This window comes from Trichosurus vulpecula, chromosome 2, assembly GCF_011100635.1.
Source record: "Trichosurus vulpecula isolate mTriVul1 chromosome 2, mTriVul1.pri, whole genome shotgun sequence".
In the NCBI taxonomy this organism is placed as follows: domain Eukaryota; kingdom Metazoa; phylum Chordata; class Mammalia; order Diprotodontia; family Phalangeridae; genus Trichosurus; species Trichosurus vulpecula.
In genome coordinates, this window is record NC_050574.1 from 210,926,409 (window position 1) to 210,948,896 (window position 22,488).

General features: G+C 35.6%; 2 protein-coding genes across 9 annotated transcripts in view; one reads left to right on the forward strand and one right to left on the reverse strand.

Moving 5' to 3' along the window:
- MARCHF7 (membrane associated ring-CH-type finger 7) overlaps positions 1-22,488 on the forward strand; it is a 47,631-nt gene that overhangs the window by 11,915 nt on the left and 13,228 nt on the right. For 4 of the 8 annotated variants that reach the window (XM_036743036.1, XM_036743035.1, XM_036743038.1 and 1 more), the window contains exons 2-6: positions 2,539-2,706; positions 7,216-7,374; positions 11,345-11,537; positions 17,698-17,862; positions 21,102-22,215. In XM_036743036.1, the coding sequence (XP_036598931.1) occupies positions 2,551-2,706; positions 7,216-7,374; positions 11,345-11,537; positions 17,698-17,862; positions 21,102-22,215 (1,787 nt within the window). In that variant the 5' untranslated portion in view covers positions 2,539-2,550. Of the gene's footprint in view, positions 1-2,538; positions 2,707-4,799; positions 4,959-7,215; positions 7,375-11,344; positions 11,538-17,697; positions 17,863-21,101; positions 22,216-22,488 lie in introns of all 8 variants that reach the window. The other 4 variants (XM_036743039.1, XM_036743040.1, XM_036743041.1 and 1 more) reach the window with 3 other exon arrangements.
- On the reverse strand, positions 18,737-19,144 carry LOC118835781 (60S ribosomal protein L27-like). The gene has a single exon (XM_036743043.1). It carries the CDS (start codon positions 19,142-19,144, stop codon positions 18,737-18,739), a length of 408 nt encoding a protein of 135 aa, XP_036598938.1.

Sequence of the window (22,488 nt, forward strand, 5' to 3'; positions counted from 1 at the left end):
ACAAAAGTGGGTAGGGCATCATCATGATTGCTACAGGGTAGGTAGCAGCTAGTGGATGAGCACATCTTTTTTCACCAGGCAATAGAGTTAAGGAAACCTCACTTTCCGAGTGTTTGGATCCATTGGGTCTATACCATGGTATCTGTGCTTAGACTCTTTCCTCTTGAAAGCACTGCCTGCTCCTGAGTTCCCATTTGGAAATAATAAGATTTAAAGCTAGAAGTGAATTTATAAAAAGAAATCGAGGCCCAGAGAGGCTAGGTGACTTTAAACATACCAATTAATAAACGTAAAAGAATTTATGCTCTGCTCTGTGCCAGGCCCTCTGCTATGTGAATTGGAACAAGGACCTTGTGGAGACAGTAAATAATTTTGCTATTTCCCTTGGATTGTAAATAGTTATAAACCAGTGTAGAGGAAGTTGATTTAAATCTTAAGTGACATTAGATCTAGAGCTAGAAGAGACTTCAGAGATTATATAATCCTCATTTTTTGGATGAGGAATTAAAGCTTACAGAGCTTAAGTGACATGCTGAGGTTATACAGGTAATCAAATGGCAGAACTAAGATTTGAACCCGAATCTTTTGACTCCAAATCGAAGACCCCTTTCCCACCATACATACCATACTGCTTCCCACCATTTAGTGACTTCAAAAATTTTTAAAGAAATAAAATGGCTTAAATGGTCCTAAGGCTCATTTGTGGCTTTAGAACCTAGGTTTCTTGACTTCCTACTACATTAAAAAGGGAAATAGCTGCAAAAATAATTAAGTAGAGAACTATACATACTAATTTGAGAATGAAGGAATGAATAATTGAAACATTTATTATGCAGTTATGTGCAAAGAAAACACTGCTAAAGTGAGACAGTCCCTGTTCTCAACGAGCTCACTCCACATGGAAAGGTCCCATAGTCTTTATGGTGCAGTGGCAAAGTAGATGGAAATGGTTGTCATTTCCTCTGGTAAGATCTTAACAGGTTCTGATGTTGCACCATTTGACCATGCCAAAGACTTTGACATGAACTTTTTCCCCCCTGGGTCTTCAATAGTTGTGGTAACTGCAGGAGCCTTTGCCAAGCTTCATCTCCACAGGGATTGTTTTCCTGGGTAATGGCTGAGGTCACCGGTTGAAAGCATTGTCATTTGCAAAACTGGTGGTTGGGTTTCCGGCCCTGACCTGCCCCCCTCAGGTTCTTAGAGGAGAAGTTGGCTGAGGTGGTGGTGGAGCTGCACTGACCTGCTGGACATGTGCAGCTTCCTGTCCATCCCTGTCCTGGTTTATTCCTTCTGTTAAGGGTGGTTTGCATGTCGAGTGAGTAGCAATTCTCTTTGACAATTGTGGTGGAATGGGCTGCCTCCTCCACAGGAGTTGCTTTTCTAGAAAATGGATGTGAGAGCTAGGCTAGAACCAGAACCTGTGATTTGGGGGCATTCTTTTGTGCTTATCTGTCTCTTGGTGTGGCAGTTGGCTGGCAGCTGGTGGTGGTGAGGGAGCTGGGCGCCTTCTCCACAATGATTTCTATCCTCATTGATGACTGTGGGGGCTGGGCTGGAGGAAGGTCTGGTTTTGCAGGGGGGAATAATATTATTTCCAAAGCTCTTGGGTTTAGGAATTCTGGGCTGTCTCCGTCAGATTTTGAGGGGAGGGGTGGCAGTGGTGATGATTTGACTTGGCTGGAACATTCTGGCTTTTTCTCCCTCAGGATGCTGTATAGCTTAAACACAACTGGTTTCTTGCTCTGTGTTTTACCTCAGGATAATAAAGCTGTAGTTGGCTTTTTATAAAATAGCCACCGTTAAAATAAGCAGACATTTTGAAATTAGTATCTGATCAGAAAGTTCAAATAATACCATTCCTACAATTTCAGAGCTGGATAGTCTTAGAATTTGGAAGGTTCTTCATGTTGCCTTTAGTTCAAACTAAATCACAAAGTGAAATATAATATGGAATTAAGTAGCCTAGGAATTGAATGTATTTAACCCACTTGTGGTAGGAAACTGTTCTGTGTTCAAAACAGCTAATTTAGTTTTGTAACATAACTCATTTATAGATTGAGAAAACACTGAATCTCAGTAAGTTCCTTTCTACTGCAGACTGGTTTGTGCAATTGAGAGATTTACAAAGGTCTTTTTCTTACATTTGGCCCTAGACACGAGCTTCTTGCAGGACCTAGAGTCGAGAAATATTATCCAGAAAAATTGGCTCACCCCAGTGCTGTAATGTAGTTTAGGAAAATCTTGTCTTCAGCTTTTTAAGGAGCATCCAGTTAGGACAGTTTATAGATTTAGCATGTTGCACTCTCCAAGTTAGAGGGTGTGTAAAGTGGCCAGGACCTTTCCATTTCAGGATTGGGCACTGTATTATCTTTACTCCTTGCTCAAAACTAGTTTATTGATTTTAATTTATAACTCCTTTTTTAAAAACAGATAACAATTTAAATTAGATTAGGTATTGATGCTTTACCCTTTTGATAAGTGTGCTTGAGTTTTATCTTTTTCCCCCAGAGACAATTAATTGAAATTTGCATTTCACAGACAACCTTAAGAATGGAATCCAAACCTTCAAGGATCCCTAGAAGGATAACTGTTGAGCCCTCCAGTTCTTCCTTAAGTGCTCGAACTGTATCTGGAGGCAGAGGAAGTGGTATGAGTGATGCATATCACCCAAGAGAATCTCCATTCAGACTGAATTCTGAGCATCAGGTAACATTAATTTGAAACATTAAAATTATTTTCCCACTTACTGCACTAATAATTTGTGAAGTTATCAAGTAATCAGATTATTGTATATTTTTAAAAACTAAAATATCAGAATTAACTTTTGAATATACACTTGACTAAATCGTATATTCTTTAACCTCCTTTAATAAGGAAATTAAAATTTGTTTTTCTTTCTCCTCACCTCCTCTCTGGTGGTGTTAAATCCCAGTGCATGCCCAAAGCAATAGTTGAGTTGTTATTTTACATCCATTTCCCTGCCCCCAAACAAAACAAAACAAAAAAAGACTTTTGACAAGTTTAAAGAAAATAAGTGATTAATGGACTGTTATTTTGTATGGGATGCTAATGCTCCAACATCAGTAGGACATAAGTTTTGTCTTGTTGTATAGTGATACATCTTTATACTTTAGCCTTAGGAGCTTTTATGAGGTTTTTTTTGTTTGTTTGTTTTTTTTTAAATTGAAATGCCTAACTGGTGTTGCTATACTGTCTGTGATCTTGGAAGAAAGCATTATGTCATAAGTATTATTAGGAAAAAGTGTAGTACATTGCTATTTAATACAGTTTACCTCATGTCAAGAAGTATTGGGGTTTCAGAAGAGTTGAATATAAGTAGTTTTAGTAATTTGTTATAAATATACTTGGGGAATTTGCTAGTTACAAGACTCAATGAATTTTTAATAAAACTTAACTTGGAAAGTGAATCAGTATCCCTAATATCAGTTTTATAAATCTAGATTCTGTATTGGGTTAAAATGAGGTTCTCTTCTATGTAACTGAACTTATTTCACATGAGAGTAAAGTAAATGCCATCTTTGTAAAATTGCCACCAGCTCCTTGGACAATCTTGCATGACATGTTAAAGTTTCTTAGTCCAAATTTTCTTGAAGGGGAAGGTACTAATTACATACAAGGTATGGGACTTTCACAACATTAATTTAAGATTTAGAACTGATAAAATTTTTCTGCTTCAGCTTCTGACCAAAAATAAAACCTCTCAGATGTACAAAGCATATTGAAAATTGTGGTTATTAAGTTAGGCCTTTTTTAAAGATAAATTCAGTTTCATGTAGATTAACAAGTTATTCTCAATAACTGCAGAGCTAATTTGGCCATATTTACTATTGGTGTAGATTTTATTTGTGTGCTATGGAAGAAAGTTCTATATACAGTTTCCAATGGTAACCTTGGGAACAGAACCAGAATGTCGGAGAGCTTTCAATATTCAATTGTATTTGTCTGGAATTTGGTTAGTCGTTAGGCTCATCATTTTGAGCCTGAAAGGGGTACCTAAGTCTAACCCCCTTATTTTACAGATTAGGAAATTGAGGCCAAGAAAGATGAAGAGTGGGCCACACAGGTAATAAATGACTAGGAGATCAAACCTGAGTTCTTGGATGTAAAATTTCAGCATTCTTTCTGCTTTCACTTCACAATATTTTGCGGTAAAGAAAGGCTGTATTTTTTTTTGCGTGTGTGGAGAGTTAAAGGGAAAAGTGGTCTTGAGTTTCGGATATGCCCATTTCCAAAGACTTGTTACTAATATGCCATATATTAATAATTTATGGTAGTTAATATAGATGGAAACATTCTGAAACATGATAGTGATAATGGTAGCATTTGTATAGTGAGGTTTTTGTTTAGTAAAAGGTGTTTTGAACTTTTGGTGTAAAGAGAATTCTGTGGCATCTTTGAGAGTCCTTCTAGTTTCATGTTCTTTGATATAATTTTTAATACTACAACTTGTGTGTTCTCTAATTTAATCCCAGGAAATCAAAGCAGATTTTGCAAAACCAATACTAAAGATGTTCAATATGTATAAATCTGATTTGAACACCAAAGTACAATCAAACTAGAGTTAGGTATAGAATCTAAATTGTCTTTGACTAAAATTTTCATTGTTCAGAAAAATAAAAACTGATTTAGACTCTTAATGAATTGGATCTGTTCCCTGAGGGTGTGTTTTTTCTTTGCTAATATGACCATAGGAGCAAATTTCTTGGATTTTTTTTTTTTAATATGGCACTAGTTCCCATAATTGGTAAAATATTCCCAACCTGCTTTGCCCTATATAGGTCTAATCCTGACTGGCTTTTTGAGCACCTGAAATATATCTGAGTCAGATATTGAAACAGCTGTAATAGAGAACACCTCAGCATATTCCTTTTATTTAGAGATGAGACGCTTTGGTGCATAACTGGTATTATACTACTTCATTTGGGACTTGCTTCAAGGTAAATCTCCTCTATACATAGAAATTATAAAGAGGAACTACATGGCTTTAGGTGTATCCATTTGAGAGAACATACTCATTTTTCCTAGAGTAGTTTACTCTTCCTTTATTGCCCGTCTTTTTCAATTAAAGAAACTCATATTTATGTTTTTGTTTGTTTGTTTTTGTTCTCCATGTTGTGTCTTCAATCTTGTGAATATTGGGTTCACAGATTGGGATGCCATTATTATGATTTTTCTTTAACAATTTTCTGAAAAACTTAACTTTTATGAGCAATGACTGCATGTCATCAAGCTCCAATTAAATAGGTTAGTTTAAATATATAATTGATATCCACAGAGAATAACATGGAGTACATTATTGAGCACAGTGTAGGTTATTTGAGACTTTGGAAGTTTGTCTACATGTATAAATCCTATATCAATTTATTCAAATTTATATGGGATTAATGTGGATATTAATTTATTGAGAAGCTCTTAAAAAATTTGGAGAATCTAAAAATCTCCTCTGAATTATTCTATATAAATTATTGGTTCCTTAAAAAACAAAACACTAAACGAACCACTGTTTAAATTTTAATCTTTGCCCATGTTTTAGAGAATTTATAGATTCCATGATCTGCAAAAGGTATCAGCTAAAATACTTTGAGAATAGGGAAGTCCTCAATTTATAAACATTCAATTTTAGAATGATTGTACATGTTAATGAAAACCTCACACTTTAATCAGCACACCTGTCCAGTCACTAACTGTGGTTAATGCTGGGACAGTACCCTTCTACCCATCTCCCCTATAGTGTGGATTACTCAAAGGAACTTGGGACCAGAGGATTTAGGGCCCAGGGCTTATTTTGGAGGATGCTGTTTGGAGGATGTTTTTTTTATATACTATTGTTTCATTTGATTTCTGTTAAAAACAGATTTTTTTTTGTTGACTATCCTAATAATCTAACTAGCATTCATGAAATTGTTTCTTTGTAAAACTATGTTGCTCTAAATTGCTGTGTTTTTTGATTGATAGTTTGTAAATTGGGGACTTGCTGTTGTATATCTTTTTTATGCTTATCTTTGAAAATAAATGTTGACAGCATAAAATAGTTTGGGATGGATAAAAATTCTTCCAACCTTGGGGGTGTAGTAGATGAATATGTGATTATTTGATGAGAAATTCTGAACTTTTAAGATAGCAGCTTTCAAGGTAATTCTGTTCTATATTGCCATTATAGAGAAGTACAAAGGCATAAAAAGAGGGCACTGTGAGTGTGAATTTAATGTACTTTTATCTAACTGCCAACTTAAATATGTCTCAGTTCACTGTTGAAATTGTAGCAATTTCCTTAATAGCTCTACTTTTAAATGTTAGAGAACACACACATGCATGCGTACTCACACCCAGTAGGGAGCTTAGGAGATTTTGGATGGCCAGACCATATGAGGTTTTGGCTTTCTGTGACTGGCAGACTTCAACCATTTTTATCCTCCTATAGTAGGAATGACACAAACTGTATTTTATATACTACAACACAAGGGGGGTGGGGATAAAGTTGGAAAGATCCTATACTCCCAGGCCAAATCAGGAAGGGCGACAACAAGGTAGCAGATAACAACATAGCTATGGGATGGAGAATTGCTTCTGATTACACATTCAGTTTTTGCTTGTTTGGGAAGAAAGCTGAGGAGTTGGAATTTCATCATGGGAAGCAGCTGTAGATCATAGGAGCCCACAAACATTGAAGCATGCAATTGAGAAGTATAGCAATCTAAAACCATATCTTAAATGCTACTTTCCCCCTAGAAGACATAGTCATATGGCAGATATATCAGGAAGGTTGATATGGAAGTACTTAGGCAAGATGGAAGCTGATTGCTTAAACAACTTTGGGAATAACCATTTGCTAAGGACAAAATAAATGGTCAATTGCAAATAAAAAGTAAAGTACTTATTTCGTTTATAATTTTTCCAGTATATCACCTGTTGAAGCTACACTGGATACTTAATTTGCAAAGTTGAATAGACTCAACAAATATGTGATAGTTAAATGTTCTGAAAAGTTCAGTTTTCATGAATCTCGTGCTTTATAGAGTGATATTTCTTGATGTGGTACATAGATAAGATATATTTAAGACACCTTTTACTGAAGCCTGGAATACACAGGAAAAGGAAATACTATGGGGATTCAGTTAAGAGTGTTTAATTTTATAGGCTATCAGAAAACTCTTATGAGTTGGAAGCAAGTCATGAAAATGTTATTTACTCCAGGAGTCCAATCTGTTGCATACTTCTGGTAGAGACTGGGGATTTGGAGAAAGAGAAGCCCATGAAACTCCATGGAAATTTACCAGTTCCTCTCCAACTCACTTCTCAGGAACATTTGAGCGTCCATGGTCTGGAAGCTTTTTGGGAAATAGAAGCAGATTGGTAAGACTCACATCAAACTTAAATTAGGTCTCTATTATATGTGGGAAGGATGAGGTCATCATGTTTTTTACAATTCCTCTAATTCTTTGATATTAAATTTCAAGCACATGAGATGCTTCAGAATGAATGAGATTTTATATTCATCTTCAGTTTTTTCCTTTAGTTTGTAGTTGAAGTATAGCTTGAAATCTTAATTTGTACCCTTTGTTTTTAAACCTCAACATTGTCGTTATAACCTCACCAAGAGTAAAGAGTTCTCCCATTTTAGGCAAATTTTATATAAATAAGGATCTTTTGGGAAGTATTACTACCACAGTCTACTTTGCCCCCTCCTACATAGTTTTTTGGAATTCATTGATTTACTCAATAAACATGAAGTACTTTGCTTTGTTCCATTCAGGGAATATTCACAAGCCTCGTAGACACCTAGAGACTTTGTCATAACATTACTCTACCCCCTGCTTCCAACTTCCTTTCATCTTTAATTTCACCCTTTTATCTCAAAACTTCATACTAGTTTGGCACCCTGCCTAAAGATGCTTTTAAATTATGGTTTTAACTGGTGTGCAACTAAGTACTACTTATTTATGTTGTCACTCTGTTTTGTTTTTAGACCTGATGGACCTCAAAAGTCTTTTGTACTGCCCTTTCCTTGCACCATTTATCTTGATTCTTTTTGCCTTTTTTCCCAGCTGAAATTCTAAGATTCATTTACTTTATTCCATTTCCAACAACCTTTCCTCCATAGATTTAGTGTTTTAAAATGTCAGTTTTGGCAACATTAAATGTTTGAGTGTTTTACTCTATGTTATAGATTCTGCTAATGTCCTACTCCAGGGCTCTCATAGTGTGCAGATGACCCTAAAGTTTACAGAGATTGTGCCAAGAAAAATATTAATTCAGGCAGGTCTTTCCGAGCTGTAAAGGCTTGGAAGTATGGGGCCCAACAATGAGGGTTATATATCCTTTCTGAGGTCAACCTTAGGCTGAATTTAGAGGGCTGAACTACAAGGTCAAATTTTTTTTTGGCCACAGCAACTCCATGAAGACCTTGGGAGAGTTGTAAACTTCTCTCAGGTCATGATTTTTGGTTTGTCCTATTTTCAGTAGTCTTCTATTCATTAAAGTGGAGAGAGTGTCTACACCTATAAAATCATGAGTCTTTCGAAAAAATACTGGGAAAAGTACTATATGCAAAGCACTTGGGTGTAACAAAAGGCTAGCCTCATCCTTTAAGGAACTTACAGGCTATCTGGGGGAAGTAAAACATATTAAAAGTTAGCTAATAAAATATTGAAATAGTAGTTCACAGTATAGGAGATCTCTGAGGCAGTAGCTGAACTATATTTTTGCTAAAGGGATTTGGAGGATGATTCAATTTGAATCAGAGCAGGTTTTTGGGAGTAGAGAATTGAAGTGGATTTTGGAGGCTAATTGGTAGGTTTGGGATTGGTAGAGAAGAGCTAAAAGTTTGATTCTTAACCCAATTTATAGAGTGACATGGCTAATAGGATCTTCATTTCTATATGAAAATGGATTCTTGATTTAAAAAATAGCATTTTATACCTGGAAGTAAATACTGTTTGAAAATTAAATTTTGTATTTATGGGCTATAAAGAGCCTTACAGACCTAATCCAACTTCTTTAGTCAAAGCTTAACAGGAACTTATAGTCTGCTTCCTAAATCTATATAAAACTTAATAGGTGTTTCTGGGATTGCAATCCATAAAATTAGACTTTAATTAGAACCATGGCCCTTTTTTTAATCTATTGTAAAATTTTTATTAAAAAGCTTAGAAAAACTATCCAAAAATAGTAAATTTATAATTTTTAAAATAAAATTGTTGAGTCTAATATGATTTAAACCAAACCTATCAATGTAATTTTTCCTCCTCAGAAAAAAAAATGTTTTAGAATTACTTTGTGGGTATTTTTTTTTAAATCTGCCCTGTATCACTACCATACCAGTGAATTAAGAATTATTTGTACGGGTGCCTCTGACATCTTCTAATTTTAGAGAAGCTATCAAAATTTTTCCTGGTGTTAGAAATTTTTCTTAACAATATTGAAGGATAATATACTAAATTTTAAATTTTACTGAAGCATGTAAAAGGAGGAACCTCTGATTTTAATAGGTTGAGTTGATGAAAACTAATTGCTGAATATTTATCCTGTTGGACTACCTCATGGGAGGGGAAAAGACCCTGGTGGGGGATTGGCATATGTTTGTCAAGTATATGATAAAATTCATCTGTATTTTCATGTGTTGAAGCAATTAAAAGCACTAGATTTGTAGTCAGGAGGACCTAGGTTTGAATTCTAGCTCTACCACTTAGGACCTTAAAATAAATCATTTTACCCCAATTTCTTCTGTATCTTCTTCACCATTTATAAAAATGAGTGAGTTATACTAGATAATATCTAAGATCCCCTCTGCTTCCAAATCCTAAAACCTCTATAATACACTTTTTATTGATTGTTTTAGTTTGTATTGAGATAGCACCATCTGAAAGGTCTCAGAGCTGTCATTTATCCTCTCAATTGTGGCTTTTTCAGTATTTCTGTCTAAAATTTTAATAGCTCCAGTATTACAGGATTTGAAATAAACATTCAATAGCGTGCTTTCTGCTAAAAGGCATGTTTGGCATCTATTGATATGCCATTATTTTAGCGAATGTGAATGTTTTATTAACATGTCTACTGTTCATGGTCTAGGTTATATTCCCCTTTGTGTTTGTCATTTCACAGAAAATTGAAAGAGAACCATATTATAATACCATTTAATAACAGGTCTCTGCCATGTGCCTTTTAGTGGCAGCTTATGGTATTAAAACATTTGCTCTCCCTTATATCATGAAAGCTTCTGATTTATGTAGATTTTCAGTTCATTTTCCTTGTCTTTATTTGTCAAACTAGCTTTTTTAAAAGGAGATATTTTTGCTTAATAAATGGAAGTAGGTGATTTTTGTGTAATGAAAAAAACTCTTAAGACTTAGCTGATTTTGGTTGAAGTGTTTAATGTTAGTAATATCCTACTGTTTTTGTGGGGTTTTTTTTAACAGAGTTTTAATGTTCTTTTGTGCCCTTGCTTTGACATACTATTTCTAAGTAAGATTGTGTTCTTTCAAGGTCATGTTCTAACTCTAATTTCTTAAGTTGTCTAAGGTCTGAGTTGTGAAAGTTGAAAAGACTCAGGTGTTGAAGAGGACTTCAGTGTTTTGTGTATGGTTAGAATAGTCTGCTGCGTGTTTTCAGACATTTACTTGTTTCATTAGAATCTGTTATTCTGGTAAATAAAATGAATTTAGCATTTAAAATTTTAATTTATAACTACTTTTACATGTAGTGTGACTGTCTTTCGGAATGGGGTCTAGGCTATTTTGAGATGGATTAATGTGGAAGTGATTTTTAAGATTTGAGAACAGGCCATTTTTTCAGAATTGTCTTGTGCCATAGGGGATGATTACTCAGTATATACTAGAAAGAAGCCTGCACCTTAGTTCTAGTCCTGGTTCTTTCATAAACCTTGAGCACATTGCTTAAACTCTGAATCTTGATTATTATTTATAAAATGAGAGGTTTTAAGTAGATCATCTTTTTGGTCCTTTCTACCTGGAAAACACTAATTCTAATCAGACTACTTGAGTAAAGTACCCTTTTTTACATGAGTTACTGCCCAGACTAAATTTCAAATTAAAACTCAGTAGTTCTTTGAAAGCAAATATTGTTTATATAAAAACCTTACTAATTATTAAAGTTATAGACTATAGGGTATGGATACCCAAGCTCTGTGTGTGTGCGTGCGCACACTCAAATACAACATACACGCAGAAGTTGCTCAGATAAATCAAGCCTAATAGGAATAAATGGTTTTTGAGCATAAATAAACCATTTTAGATCAAATTTTACATTGCGAGTTAGAATAGGAAGCTGTACTATTTGCAATCTAATTTTTTTTTTAAACTTGTAGGCTACATCATCATCACTGACTTCACCTTTTCGGTCCTCATGGTATGGTGAATCTGAGAGAACTCAGGGAGCATACCCAAGATTGCAAAACCAGCAACGAGAACATGATTCAAAGAGGCCTAAGCTTTCCTATACAAGTTGTACATCTACCTCAACTGGGAGAAATAATGGAAGTGGTTTGAATTCAATATCAGGTAATAATGAAATAATTGTGGGTCAAAATATAGTGAACATTTTTCAGAAACAGAAAAATTTCTGTTTTGTTTTTGTTTTCATAAAGTAAAATCCTTGAAATAGCCAAATATTTGGAGTTGAATGGGTAGAAATAATTTTATAGGCTATGAGACTGAAGCATCAGTTTTGTTAAGTATCCAGAGTCATCATGCTTCAAGTTAATACTGGAATTAGAAAGTGAAACTTGAGAATTAAGATTTTTAATTTACTGCATGTGTCCTACACAGAGAAAACCTTTAAACTTTTTTTCCCCTAAGTAGACCTGTTTAAATAATATTAAAGTTGATAATTTTCAATTTTTGCTAGAAAGATAAATTATCTAAAGACAGATTTTTAAAGTGTCATCTATTATGCTTAGATGATTAAATTGTTAGCATTTCTCTTTCAAAAGATCAATTTTTATATTTAAATTCGTCCTTTGGGCCAAAACTAAAAATACTTAGAGAGTATTTGGATATATTTAACAATGCTGAAGATAACCAGTACTTGCCTATTTCTTAAATAGATGGTCTAGATTTTAAAATAATTTTACTTGACATATTCAGACTTGTTTGGGGGAGGTGGGGTTATGACAAGGAATTCTGTTGAATGTGAAAATCTTGATTTACTCTGGTACATGAAATACCAAAGTTGTCATTTCATGCTTTAGGCATTTCCTTAAATTTTTAGTCACCTCATTTTAGGACCCAGCTGAATATCAGTGCACTGATTCCTGAAAATCTTGTGTCTTTAATACCAGGATACATTTCAGGCGTTGCTCTGTTTACCTTCACTCTGTTTTGCCACTTGAAAATTGAAGTTGCATTATTTATTGAAAAAATGGGAATAGAGTCCTAATAAAATGTGAGCTTTAAAGTTCTTTATATCTACCTCATAAAATGTGGTTATGAAAAACTGAACTCTAGTAGTTACACACCCCTGGGGCATGATGATGAATCCAAAATTTTTTACAGTTGTCTAGAACTAAGTGTTCTCACCTGTGATGAGATAATTGAAATATTTTCAAGGTAGAGCAATCCCATAATATTTCACCATTCCACAGAAGTATTATATTCCAAGTTCTATATATATATGTAATTTTTGGCATGGTATTTTATGTCATTAAGAACCAAAAACTTACCTGAGTTCTCAATATTTTTTAATATAATACAGTTACCAGTTTCACCCTAGCCCACTTGGAAACTATATTAGTAATTTATTTATCAGATTATTTGGTTCCTATACAATGGTGCAATTACATGCATTATGTTTCCAAACGTACAAGCTAAGCTTGTAAAGTGGTAAAGTGGTGGAAATGTGGATTCAGAGTACGCTAAGTGAACATCCCCAGCAGCATTTTCTCTCAATTTGGAAAAAAAAAAGTGAGTATATGATTGTGTTCTTTACATAATAGTCTATGAAAACTGAACATTTTACTTTTATAATTTGGACAAATTCCTATATTATTGTATGCCTTCATCCCACCTCCCATCTCAGGAATATAGAACTTGATGGGATCTTAGATTGTTTAAGCTAAAGTGACCCTCTTGACATTATAATTAATTACAGTAAGAAACAGAAGCAGTATTTGAATTTGTTTACAGATTTAGTCTTCTGCCTGGTCTTTTTTTTTTTTTTTTTTTTTTGCTTTTTGGCAGGGCAATTGGGGTTAAGTGACTTGCCCAAGGTCACACAGCTAGGACAAGTGTCAAGTGTCTGAGGCCGGATTTGAACTCAGGTCCTCCTGACTCCAGGGCCAGTGCTCTACTCACTGTGCCACCTAGCTGCCTGGTCTTTTGCCACCATACCTCACCTCATCCTCTTATACTGCCCCAAATTAACACACCAGAAGATTTCATTGATTTCTTTAATTTCTACACTGCAACCTTCACTCCTTTAAGAGATGGCCCTTAGTTCCACTTCTGCCTGTTTGCTCTGCCTGGAAAATGCCATCATGATCCTTTAATGGCACAGTTACTGCCAGTGTATCTGACTTTTGGAAGAGAGGCATCATGAAAATGGGGTCACTGTATTTGAGAAAGGAGAGGAAGAACTCGTATGGGATTGTTGTGAGAATAGATTCCAGTTCCTAAGTAGTGTAACTGAAGATGGGCTAGGATATTTCTTTGTCTCCAGGAATTCTTGGTGACTAGCCCAGGAATCTACCCTCATCTTGCCAGCAACAGATGAGCTGGCTTAGCTTATCACTTGTGAAGTGGGAGAAAGGGAGACCGTGAACTATCTCTTACGGATAGCTATCCCTCTCCCCTTTCCAAATTACAGGTTTCACATTTACTTTTAGTACCTCTCTTAAAAATAGGAATAGTGAAAGAAGATACCTCTGACATTCAAAAAAAAAGCATATGAATAGAACACTTTGTTTTGATACCTGGAATTTTATTGTAAACTTAATTTTTTTTTGTTTCAAATGCAACTGTCTTGAGCTATTCCTTAACACAAAGCTATCAGCAAAGGAAACAACTGTTCATTTCTTTCCCCTAGTTTTAATTCAGAATGAAGGTGTTAAAAGGCATCTGATAAGAAAGGGGAAGGAGATATCAGGGACACTTGGGCCAACACTTAGAATCTTTAACTGTTACCAGGATTGGTCACAAAGCTAGAATCTCCCATAGCCCAGATTTCACTCCTTAACAATAGCTGATTATGTCTGCTTTTGTTACTTCATGCTAAGGCAGTTCAAACATGTGGATGAGACCAGGGATTTGACTGGGGCAGAGAGAAGGGTAGGGCAGCAGTTTTTTCCCCTTGAATTCCATTGACTTTCCATCTCCTAGCATCACAGGCAGTGAAATGGACTTACCATTGCATTTATCTAGCTTTTTCCTTGAAGGAAGATCCATCTGTGTAGCACACTTAAGATTAGTAGGTATCTCTTGAGTGTTTGCATTATTAGAGCTAACACAACAGATTGAACTTCTTCTAGCCGTACCATACTATGTACCTCAATGACTAGTGATTGACATTTATAGGGAGGTACAAAGATTTGATAAACATTGGCACTGCCGTAGTGAAATTCTAGTTTAGGAACATGGCATAAATAACCAAAATACAAAATAGTACGTTAGTACTAAGAGAGGTACAAACAGAATGTTTTATGAGGGTTATGTGAGATTAATGAGCAACTAGGAATGTCAGGTAAGGTTTAATGGAAAAAGTGTCATTTGAATTGTACATTGAAAGATGATAAGAGATTATTAGGTAAAATGAAAGAGAAAGAGCATTCCACCCCTAGGGAACAGCTTGAGTAAAATACGAGAAGGTGGAGAGTTATACAAGGTATGGTTGGGATACTGAGAACAGTCTTATATGACTGAACACATAGACTGTTGCAAGGAATTATAGGAGATAAGGATGGTATAGAAGCTGGTATCTTATTATGGAGGTCCTTGAATGATAAGCAGTAGAGCTGGAACTTGGCTGAAAAAATTTTAAGTACAGGAATCATATGACCAGACATGCTTAAGGAGGATTAATTTGACTTCAGTTTGATGAATATATTGGAGAAGATGGATGGTGCAGAGAAAACCTCTTGAGAAACTTTTATAGTAGTCCAGATAGGTGATACTGACAACATTATGTTGCAATGGACTAGGAGTAAGAAGACTTAGTTTTAAATCCCAGCCGTGTTATTTGATCTTTGGACCTCACTTTCTTCATCAGTAAAATCGAAATAAGGTATTTCATGTACTCCACAGAATTATTATGAGGAAAACTCTTGGCAAACCTTAGGATGCTTATTAATTAGAGTTGTCTAAAGAATTGAAAATGACAGTTGGGAAGTATGTGGTAAGCATGAGCTGGTAAAAAGTAGTATCTCATCAAAGAAATACTCGTTATGGAATCTTTTTGTCCTTAGAATGTAGAAATGTTTTGTTAACTAGTGTTTGTCCCATATGGAATAATAAAAATTATTTTTAACAAAGACTTTTGTGATTTTAAAAAAAAAGAGCTGGTCACGATATGAAAGTGAAGGACAACTGATGGTCATCCTGTGTACCACTAGTATTCTTACAGTATTAAGAGACCAAGGCAGGCCCCCAGTGTTTTGGGTAGATTCTTCATGGTGAATTTATGGCAGGACCAGGACAAGAATTGCAAGGAATCTGCAGCCACCTTGGATTTCCATCTACATCATTGAAGGGAAATAGTCACATCCGTGAGATCACAGATTTATTTGCATAGATAAGGCCAAGATTTTAAACATAGGTGCCATAGGTGAATGGTGGTGTCATTCATTGAAAAAGTAAAATTGCAGTCATCTTAAGGAGAAGATAATAAGGTCAAATTTGAATGGATTGAATTTGAGGTGGTAATGTGATAACTAGCTGGCCATGCCTTTTAGATGTAAGAGGTGTAGATGTGTAGTTTGAAGAAATCAGGTTTGGAAGTAAAGATTTGAGAATAATAGGATTTAGAGGTAATAGGTGAAGCTATTAGAGTGGCTAAATCTACCATGGGGAAAAGTATAGTGAAAAATAATAAAGGCCAATGAAAACAGTGTAAGTTGAAGTACCTGGTATAAGGTGAAAAGAAGAGGGGAGGTAGAGTCATCGAAAGGGAAAGCAAGAACAGTAGAGATTTAAAAAAGAGAACCAGGAGGGTGGTATCTGTGTTTTAGAGGGGAGAGGTATCTAGAGGGGGTATGTGCTCTATTCTAGTCTTAATACGCTGCATTTAGAGTTGGAAGGTGAATATTCAGCAAATCAAATTATTATTGACTTTATGCTATATAGAGCCTTCTTTTTTGAATTAAAATACATCCTGCTTATGATTGGTGTAACCTACTAGATTGTGTAGAGAGCCCACATTTTAGAATTGGATTTCCTAAATGCTCTGAAAAGCTTACAGGGTTGTGAAGAAAACCCTTTGTAAACCTTTAAAACATGATATAGATGTGAAAGGTGGTACTGGTAAGGCAGAATAGTGAAGCTAGGGTTTTTTGGGTTTCTTTTTTCCACTTAATAGTATTTTTTTTTCCAATTACATGCAAAGATACTTTTCAGCATTCACTTTTACAAGATTTTGAGTTCCAATATTTCCCCCTCCCTCCCTTCCCCAAGATGGCAGGCAATCATATGTGGCTACATGTACAATCGTATTAAGCATATTTCCACATTAGTTGTATTGTGAAAGAAGAATCAGACAAAAGGGGAAAACCATGAGAAAGAGAAAACAAAAAAAGAGAGAAAATAATATGCTTCGATCTGTATTCAGACTCCATAGTTCTTTCTCTGAATGTGGACAGCATTTCCATCGTGAATTCCTTGGAATCGTCTTAGATCATTGCATTGGTGAGAAGAGCTAAATCTATCAAAGCTGGTCATCGCACAATGCTGAAGCTCGGTTTTTTAATAGCATAATTTTACTACTACTTTAAAATAAATTTGATTTATGAAGTTTACAGATTTTTGAATCATCTAGAGCAAAGATTCTTAGCCATTATCTCACTTTCATTAGTATATAGAAGTTACAATCTCCTTAAACACCCTTCTCCCCCCAAAAAAGTTACTGGGGCTCATTTTTTACAAAGTTGTTTTCTTCAAGAGGCAAATAAAATTGCTGTCATTCTTGGCATAAATTTTTGATTTCTTGAGGTTGGTGGTTTACCTTGTACAGAGATTAATCACTTATGGATAAAGTTGAATGCTAATAATATATTATCTCTTAAATTGTTTTTAAATTGCAGCCTGGTGAAATAAATATTAAATAAATAAATAGTCCAAATTCAATTATATAACTTCTAATTTTAGCAAGTGGTATTAATAGAAGTTTTGTCCCAACTTGTTTCTGCAAAATAGGAGATCTAGTATAATCAATTGTGGTGTATTATTTTATGGCCAAGAATATGGGTTTGTGAAGCTTAATAGACAAGATTTTTTATAGGGTTTCATTAGAGCACTGGTCTTCCTTGTATAGATCCTGACCTGTAGGCAAATAAGTGCCCTTTTTGTTTTCATTGTGCAAAAGCGATAGGGCATTTCAAAAACATTGGTGGCTTATTTTCTGTGAGAGATCTGCTATATTTTGTGCCCCAAAAATGTGTGTGTTAAACATATGAATGAGTTTTCAAAGCCATATTATAAGCTTTTTAATTTAAGACTTCTTCACTTTTATTTTTAGATTCTTCTTGGAGACATAGTCAAATTCCCAGATCTTCTTCAATGGTACTTGGATCACTGGGAACTGAATTAGTGAGAGAAAGAAGAGATCTGGAAAGGAGAACAGATCCCTCTATTAGTCTTATGGATTATAGTCACAGGAGTGGTGATTTTACATCTTCATCATGTATGTTTAAACTATTTTTTTACTTGTGGCTTGTGTAAAGTGCCATTTCACATTGTTTTACATGAATTCATTAAGCTAAAAATAAAAAGAAAGAAATAAGTACAGTTTATGGCATTAGGTGGAGAGGAGGGAAGAACAGGTTGAGAAAGCTCCTCTATTATTTGGGCTTGGGATTCCCAGTTATTAAAGTGAGTGTTTATTTGCCAAATTGTTTTCCCTTTCACAACCACACTCCTAGAAAAAGAAGTCTAAACCTTTGCTTACACTTCCATTACCTCATTCACTTGAAATTTTTTGGAATCAGGCTTCAGGCTTCCTCTGCTATCTCCTGACCAAAACAAATCTCCCCAAGGTTTGTTAGTATTCTCTTGTTAAATCTTGTAACTTGTTCTGAATTCTCATCTTTTTTTACTTCTCCGCATCATTTTCAAAATTAAAAAATTCAATTAATGCTCCCCATTAAAAAATAAGATAAAACTCCTGTAACAAATTTATATAGTTAAGCAAAACAAATTCCCACATTGACCATGTTTATTTAGTCTCTTACCTCTTTCTAAGAAACATTTAACACTGTTGACTATCCCACTCTGGATATGTCTCTAGTCGTTTGTTATCTTACTTTTTCTTGGTTATCCTCCTACCTCCGACTGTTCCCTGTTGGCCTTCTTTACTGAAGCATCTCTCTCTTTATCATGAATGATCTCCCAAGGCCACTTCTCTATCTCTGTGCCCTATCTTGGTAATCTCGTTGGCCCACAATAGATAGACTCATTTATATAAATGACTCTCAGAGCTATATATCTAAATATTTCTTTCTTTTTTTTTTTTTTTTCATTTTTAGTAAACATTTTATTTACTGACCAGCACAGTAGTTCTAAAACCGTAGCTTCTGGAAGAACCACTTGTTTTTGCCTGTCTTGTACCTTTCCTCAAACTTGACCTTGACCTCCCTCCTTGCCATACGTTTTAGTGCAGGGTCACAGAACACATCCTTGTTGACAGCTGTTTTGTCCAGTGGGATATCCACAGAGTATCTGGTGGGCATGAGGTGGTCGTAGTTATAAACTTTCACGAAGGACTTGATTTTCCAGCTCTTGGCAATCTTCTTGCCCATTGCTGCAGTCACTTTTCGAGGGTAACGTTCGATACCTGCCACCAAGGCATGGCTGTAGGGCCTGTCAGAGGTCCCATCATCAATGTTCTTGACAATGACGGTTTTGCGCCCGGAGTACCGTCCGGCCAAGACCAGCACCACCTTCCTGGGTTTCGTGAACTTGCCCATTTCTGGGGAGAGAATGCAGCAGGAAAGAGAGCCATTGGTCGCCAGGAAGGCCTCGGGCACTGCAGAACCAGCCCTGACTCTTTCAGCCTCCCCGGGGCCCCCCGCCCATCCCGAAGGCCCCTGGATCCTAGCTGAGAGGACCTCAAGGGTGCTGACCGCGGTCTGGAGTGCGGGCTATCTAAATATTTCTAACATGTTCTTAATTTCATATAACTTAATGCCTGGTAGACATTTACCTGTTGTATCGTGTAAGCATACCAATTTTAGCATTTCCAAATTTCGTGATCTTCCTTAATCTGTACCAAGCTTCTCTATATCCATTGAGGCAACTTATCTCAGTCATTTAGGTTTGAGTCATGTGTCACTTTGTTCTGTGGTCTTCCCCCAGTATCTAATCATTTGCCAAGTCTTATCATCAACTTCAGTCCTCCTACCTCGCTCTGTTCTACACATAGCTACCATCCCAGTTGAGGCCCTAATCACCTAGCAGCTCTAGAATCACTGGAGTAGTGATTCTAAAACTGCTATGTGACCCCAAGACCCTTCTGGTCGGTCTATGAGATCAAAACTGTGTTTACAATTGTTCTGAGACCTTATTTGATTGTTACAGTATTCCTCTCTTTTCAACTCTATATCTTTTACTTCAGATTTTCTTCATATACTTCAACCAAACATCATTATGATAGATTGAATGCAGAAGCAGATAAGAGCATCCATCTGTCTTCTACTAACCGATATGTTAAAAAGATTTACAAAAACATGTAAAAGTGTCATTTTTCTCACTAAATTTTTGTTTTTTAGAAAATTTTTCCATTAAAATTAATAGGTAATGATTTTATTTTAAAATGAGTAACTTCATATTTTAACAACTATAATTTCTGATACTTGTTAATTTTTTTTTTGGAAGGAGGCACGCAGGGCAATTGGGGTTAAGTGACTTGCCCAAGGTCACATAGCTAGTAAGTATGTCAAGTGTCCAAAGCTGGATTTGAACTCAGGGCTGATGCTCTACTCACTGCGCCACCTAGTTGCCCCTATACTTATTAAACATTGAGAGATAACCCAAAGAAAACAAATTCTTTGGGATACTCACTTTTTAAGAGTGTAAAGGGGAGCCTAAGTTCAAATCCGGCCTCAGACACGACACACTTACTAGCTGTGTGACCTTGGGCAAGTCACTTAACTCCAATGGCCCTGCCTTCCCCCCTCCAAAAAAATCCCCAAAAAGTGTAAAGGGATCCATAATAGGCATTTCCAAAATCTAGGAATTTTGGAACCAAAAAGTTTGAGAATCGTTCACCTACTATTCTGCTTATATCTCAGTTGGACTTTCTGCTTCAAGTCTTTACTTTATTCTTCATTTAGTTGTCAGAATTTCATACATAACCTATACACACACACACACACACACACACACACGCACATATGTGTATGTGTATATATTATTTATATATAAATAAATCTCCTTCCTTTGCTCAAGCCTTTTCAGTGGCTACCAATTGCTTCTAAATACATATTTTTACGGTTGGCATTTTAAGCCTTTCACTATCTGGCTCCAGAATGTCTTTCATCTTTGTATCACTTTATTCGCTTTCATCACACTCTTTTGATCAGACTGACCTTTGTGCCTTTGAGGACTTTATTTCTGATCAGCTTAGTCAGCAAAGACATCTTTATGAAGTTGTTGTACAATGGTACATTTTCTCTCAAATGGAACATTAAAATTACCTGTTTTTTGAATTTTAAAATTTGTTAGATATTAGAATTAAGCCAAAATAAGGTTTAACATGCCACTGTATTTTTGCAGTACAGCTGCGTCTCATACATGGTAACATCTATTCTGTGAGTAGAGTATTAACAAAATGAAGATGATGCCAACAAGTTAACTTTTTAATATCTACATTACTGTGTTCAGCTAGTCATTTTCCTCTATTGTCTCTTGCTGTTTTAATAATAGATCTTCAAGATAGAGTTGCTTCTTCATATTCTCAAGGAGCAAGACCAAAAGAGAATTCACTGAATACTTTGAGATTAAATACATCATCCATGAACCGTCAATGGCCTTCTGAACATCAGTCCTCCTTTTATTCTAGAGAACCAAGTAGAAATTCTTCCAGATCAAACTTTTCTCCAAGAGAAATGGAATCTCCCCAAAGGAGCGTACAGCAAGGTTTTTCTTACATGCCAAATAGAGATGAAGCTCCTTCCATTAGCAATTCAGAAAGGATTGGTTCATCTCAAAGATCATTGGCTGAGCCTTCTAATGACACTGAAGGAAGACGGACAACCAGGCAGTTGTTATCTCGTCTAGCTTCTAGTATGTCATCTACTTTTTTTTCACGAAGATCTAGTCAAGATTCCTTGAATACAAGATCATTAGATTCTGAAAATTCCTATCTTTCCCCAAGAGTTCTGACTTCCACACAATCTAGTGGTAGTACAGCTTCATCTTCTGAAGTTCCAGATAATAGAACACCTGAATCTTCTCAGGGATTTAGATTTCTTAGGCGAAGATGGGGTTTATCATCTGTTGGCCAAAATCCTAACTCTGAGACTGGTTCAGAAAACTTTAGCCAAGAGTCTGAAAGTAGAAATACTGGTTCTTGGTTGTCCTCTTCTCTAAGAAATAGATGCACACCTTTATTTTCAAGGAGACGTCGAGAAGGAAGAGATGAATCTACACGAATACACGCTACTGATGTGCCGTCTAGACCTCAACATGTTTTGAGAAGAGAGTCTAATGAAGAAGTTCACCTTGAAACACAAAATGAGTCCCTTGGAACTACTGCCAACAGATCACAAACCCCTACAGTACCCAGCAGTGCTGCTGCTTCTGCTTCTTCCACACCAGATTTAGCTCACAGTGGAAGAAATACAGGAATATCTGGAATTCTTCCTGGTTCCTTATTCCGATTTGCAGTTCCCTCTGCACTAGGAAGCAGTTTATCTGACAATGTCATGATCACTGTAGATATTATTCCCTCAGGTTGGAATTCATCTGATGGACAGAATGATAAGACTAAAACTCTACCTTCAAGAGATCCAGAAAGGCTACAGAAAATAAAAGAGAGGTAAGCTAACATATTTTTCTTAAAGTCAAAAAGAGAAGTTCTCTTTGTAGTAATATGCTTAGAATTTCTCTTATTTAAATGCTTTCCAGAAATACTGATAATTGAACTGAAAACTTAAGAAGTAAAGTTAGACTCTAAGGTCTATGTGCTGTATATTTAGGTACTTAATGTAATTCCAAGAAATAATTAGGTTGGATTATGTGTGCTCATAATTAAGGGTAGATAATATCAAAGGATAGTTTAAAATTTTTATTGTCTTAGAATACAGAAATA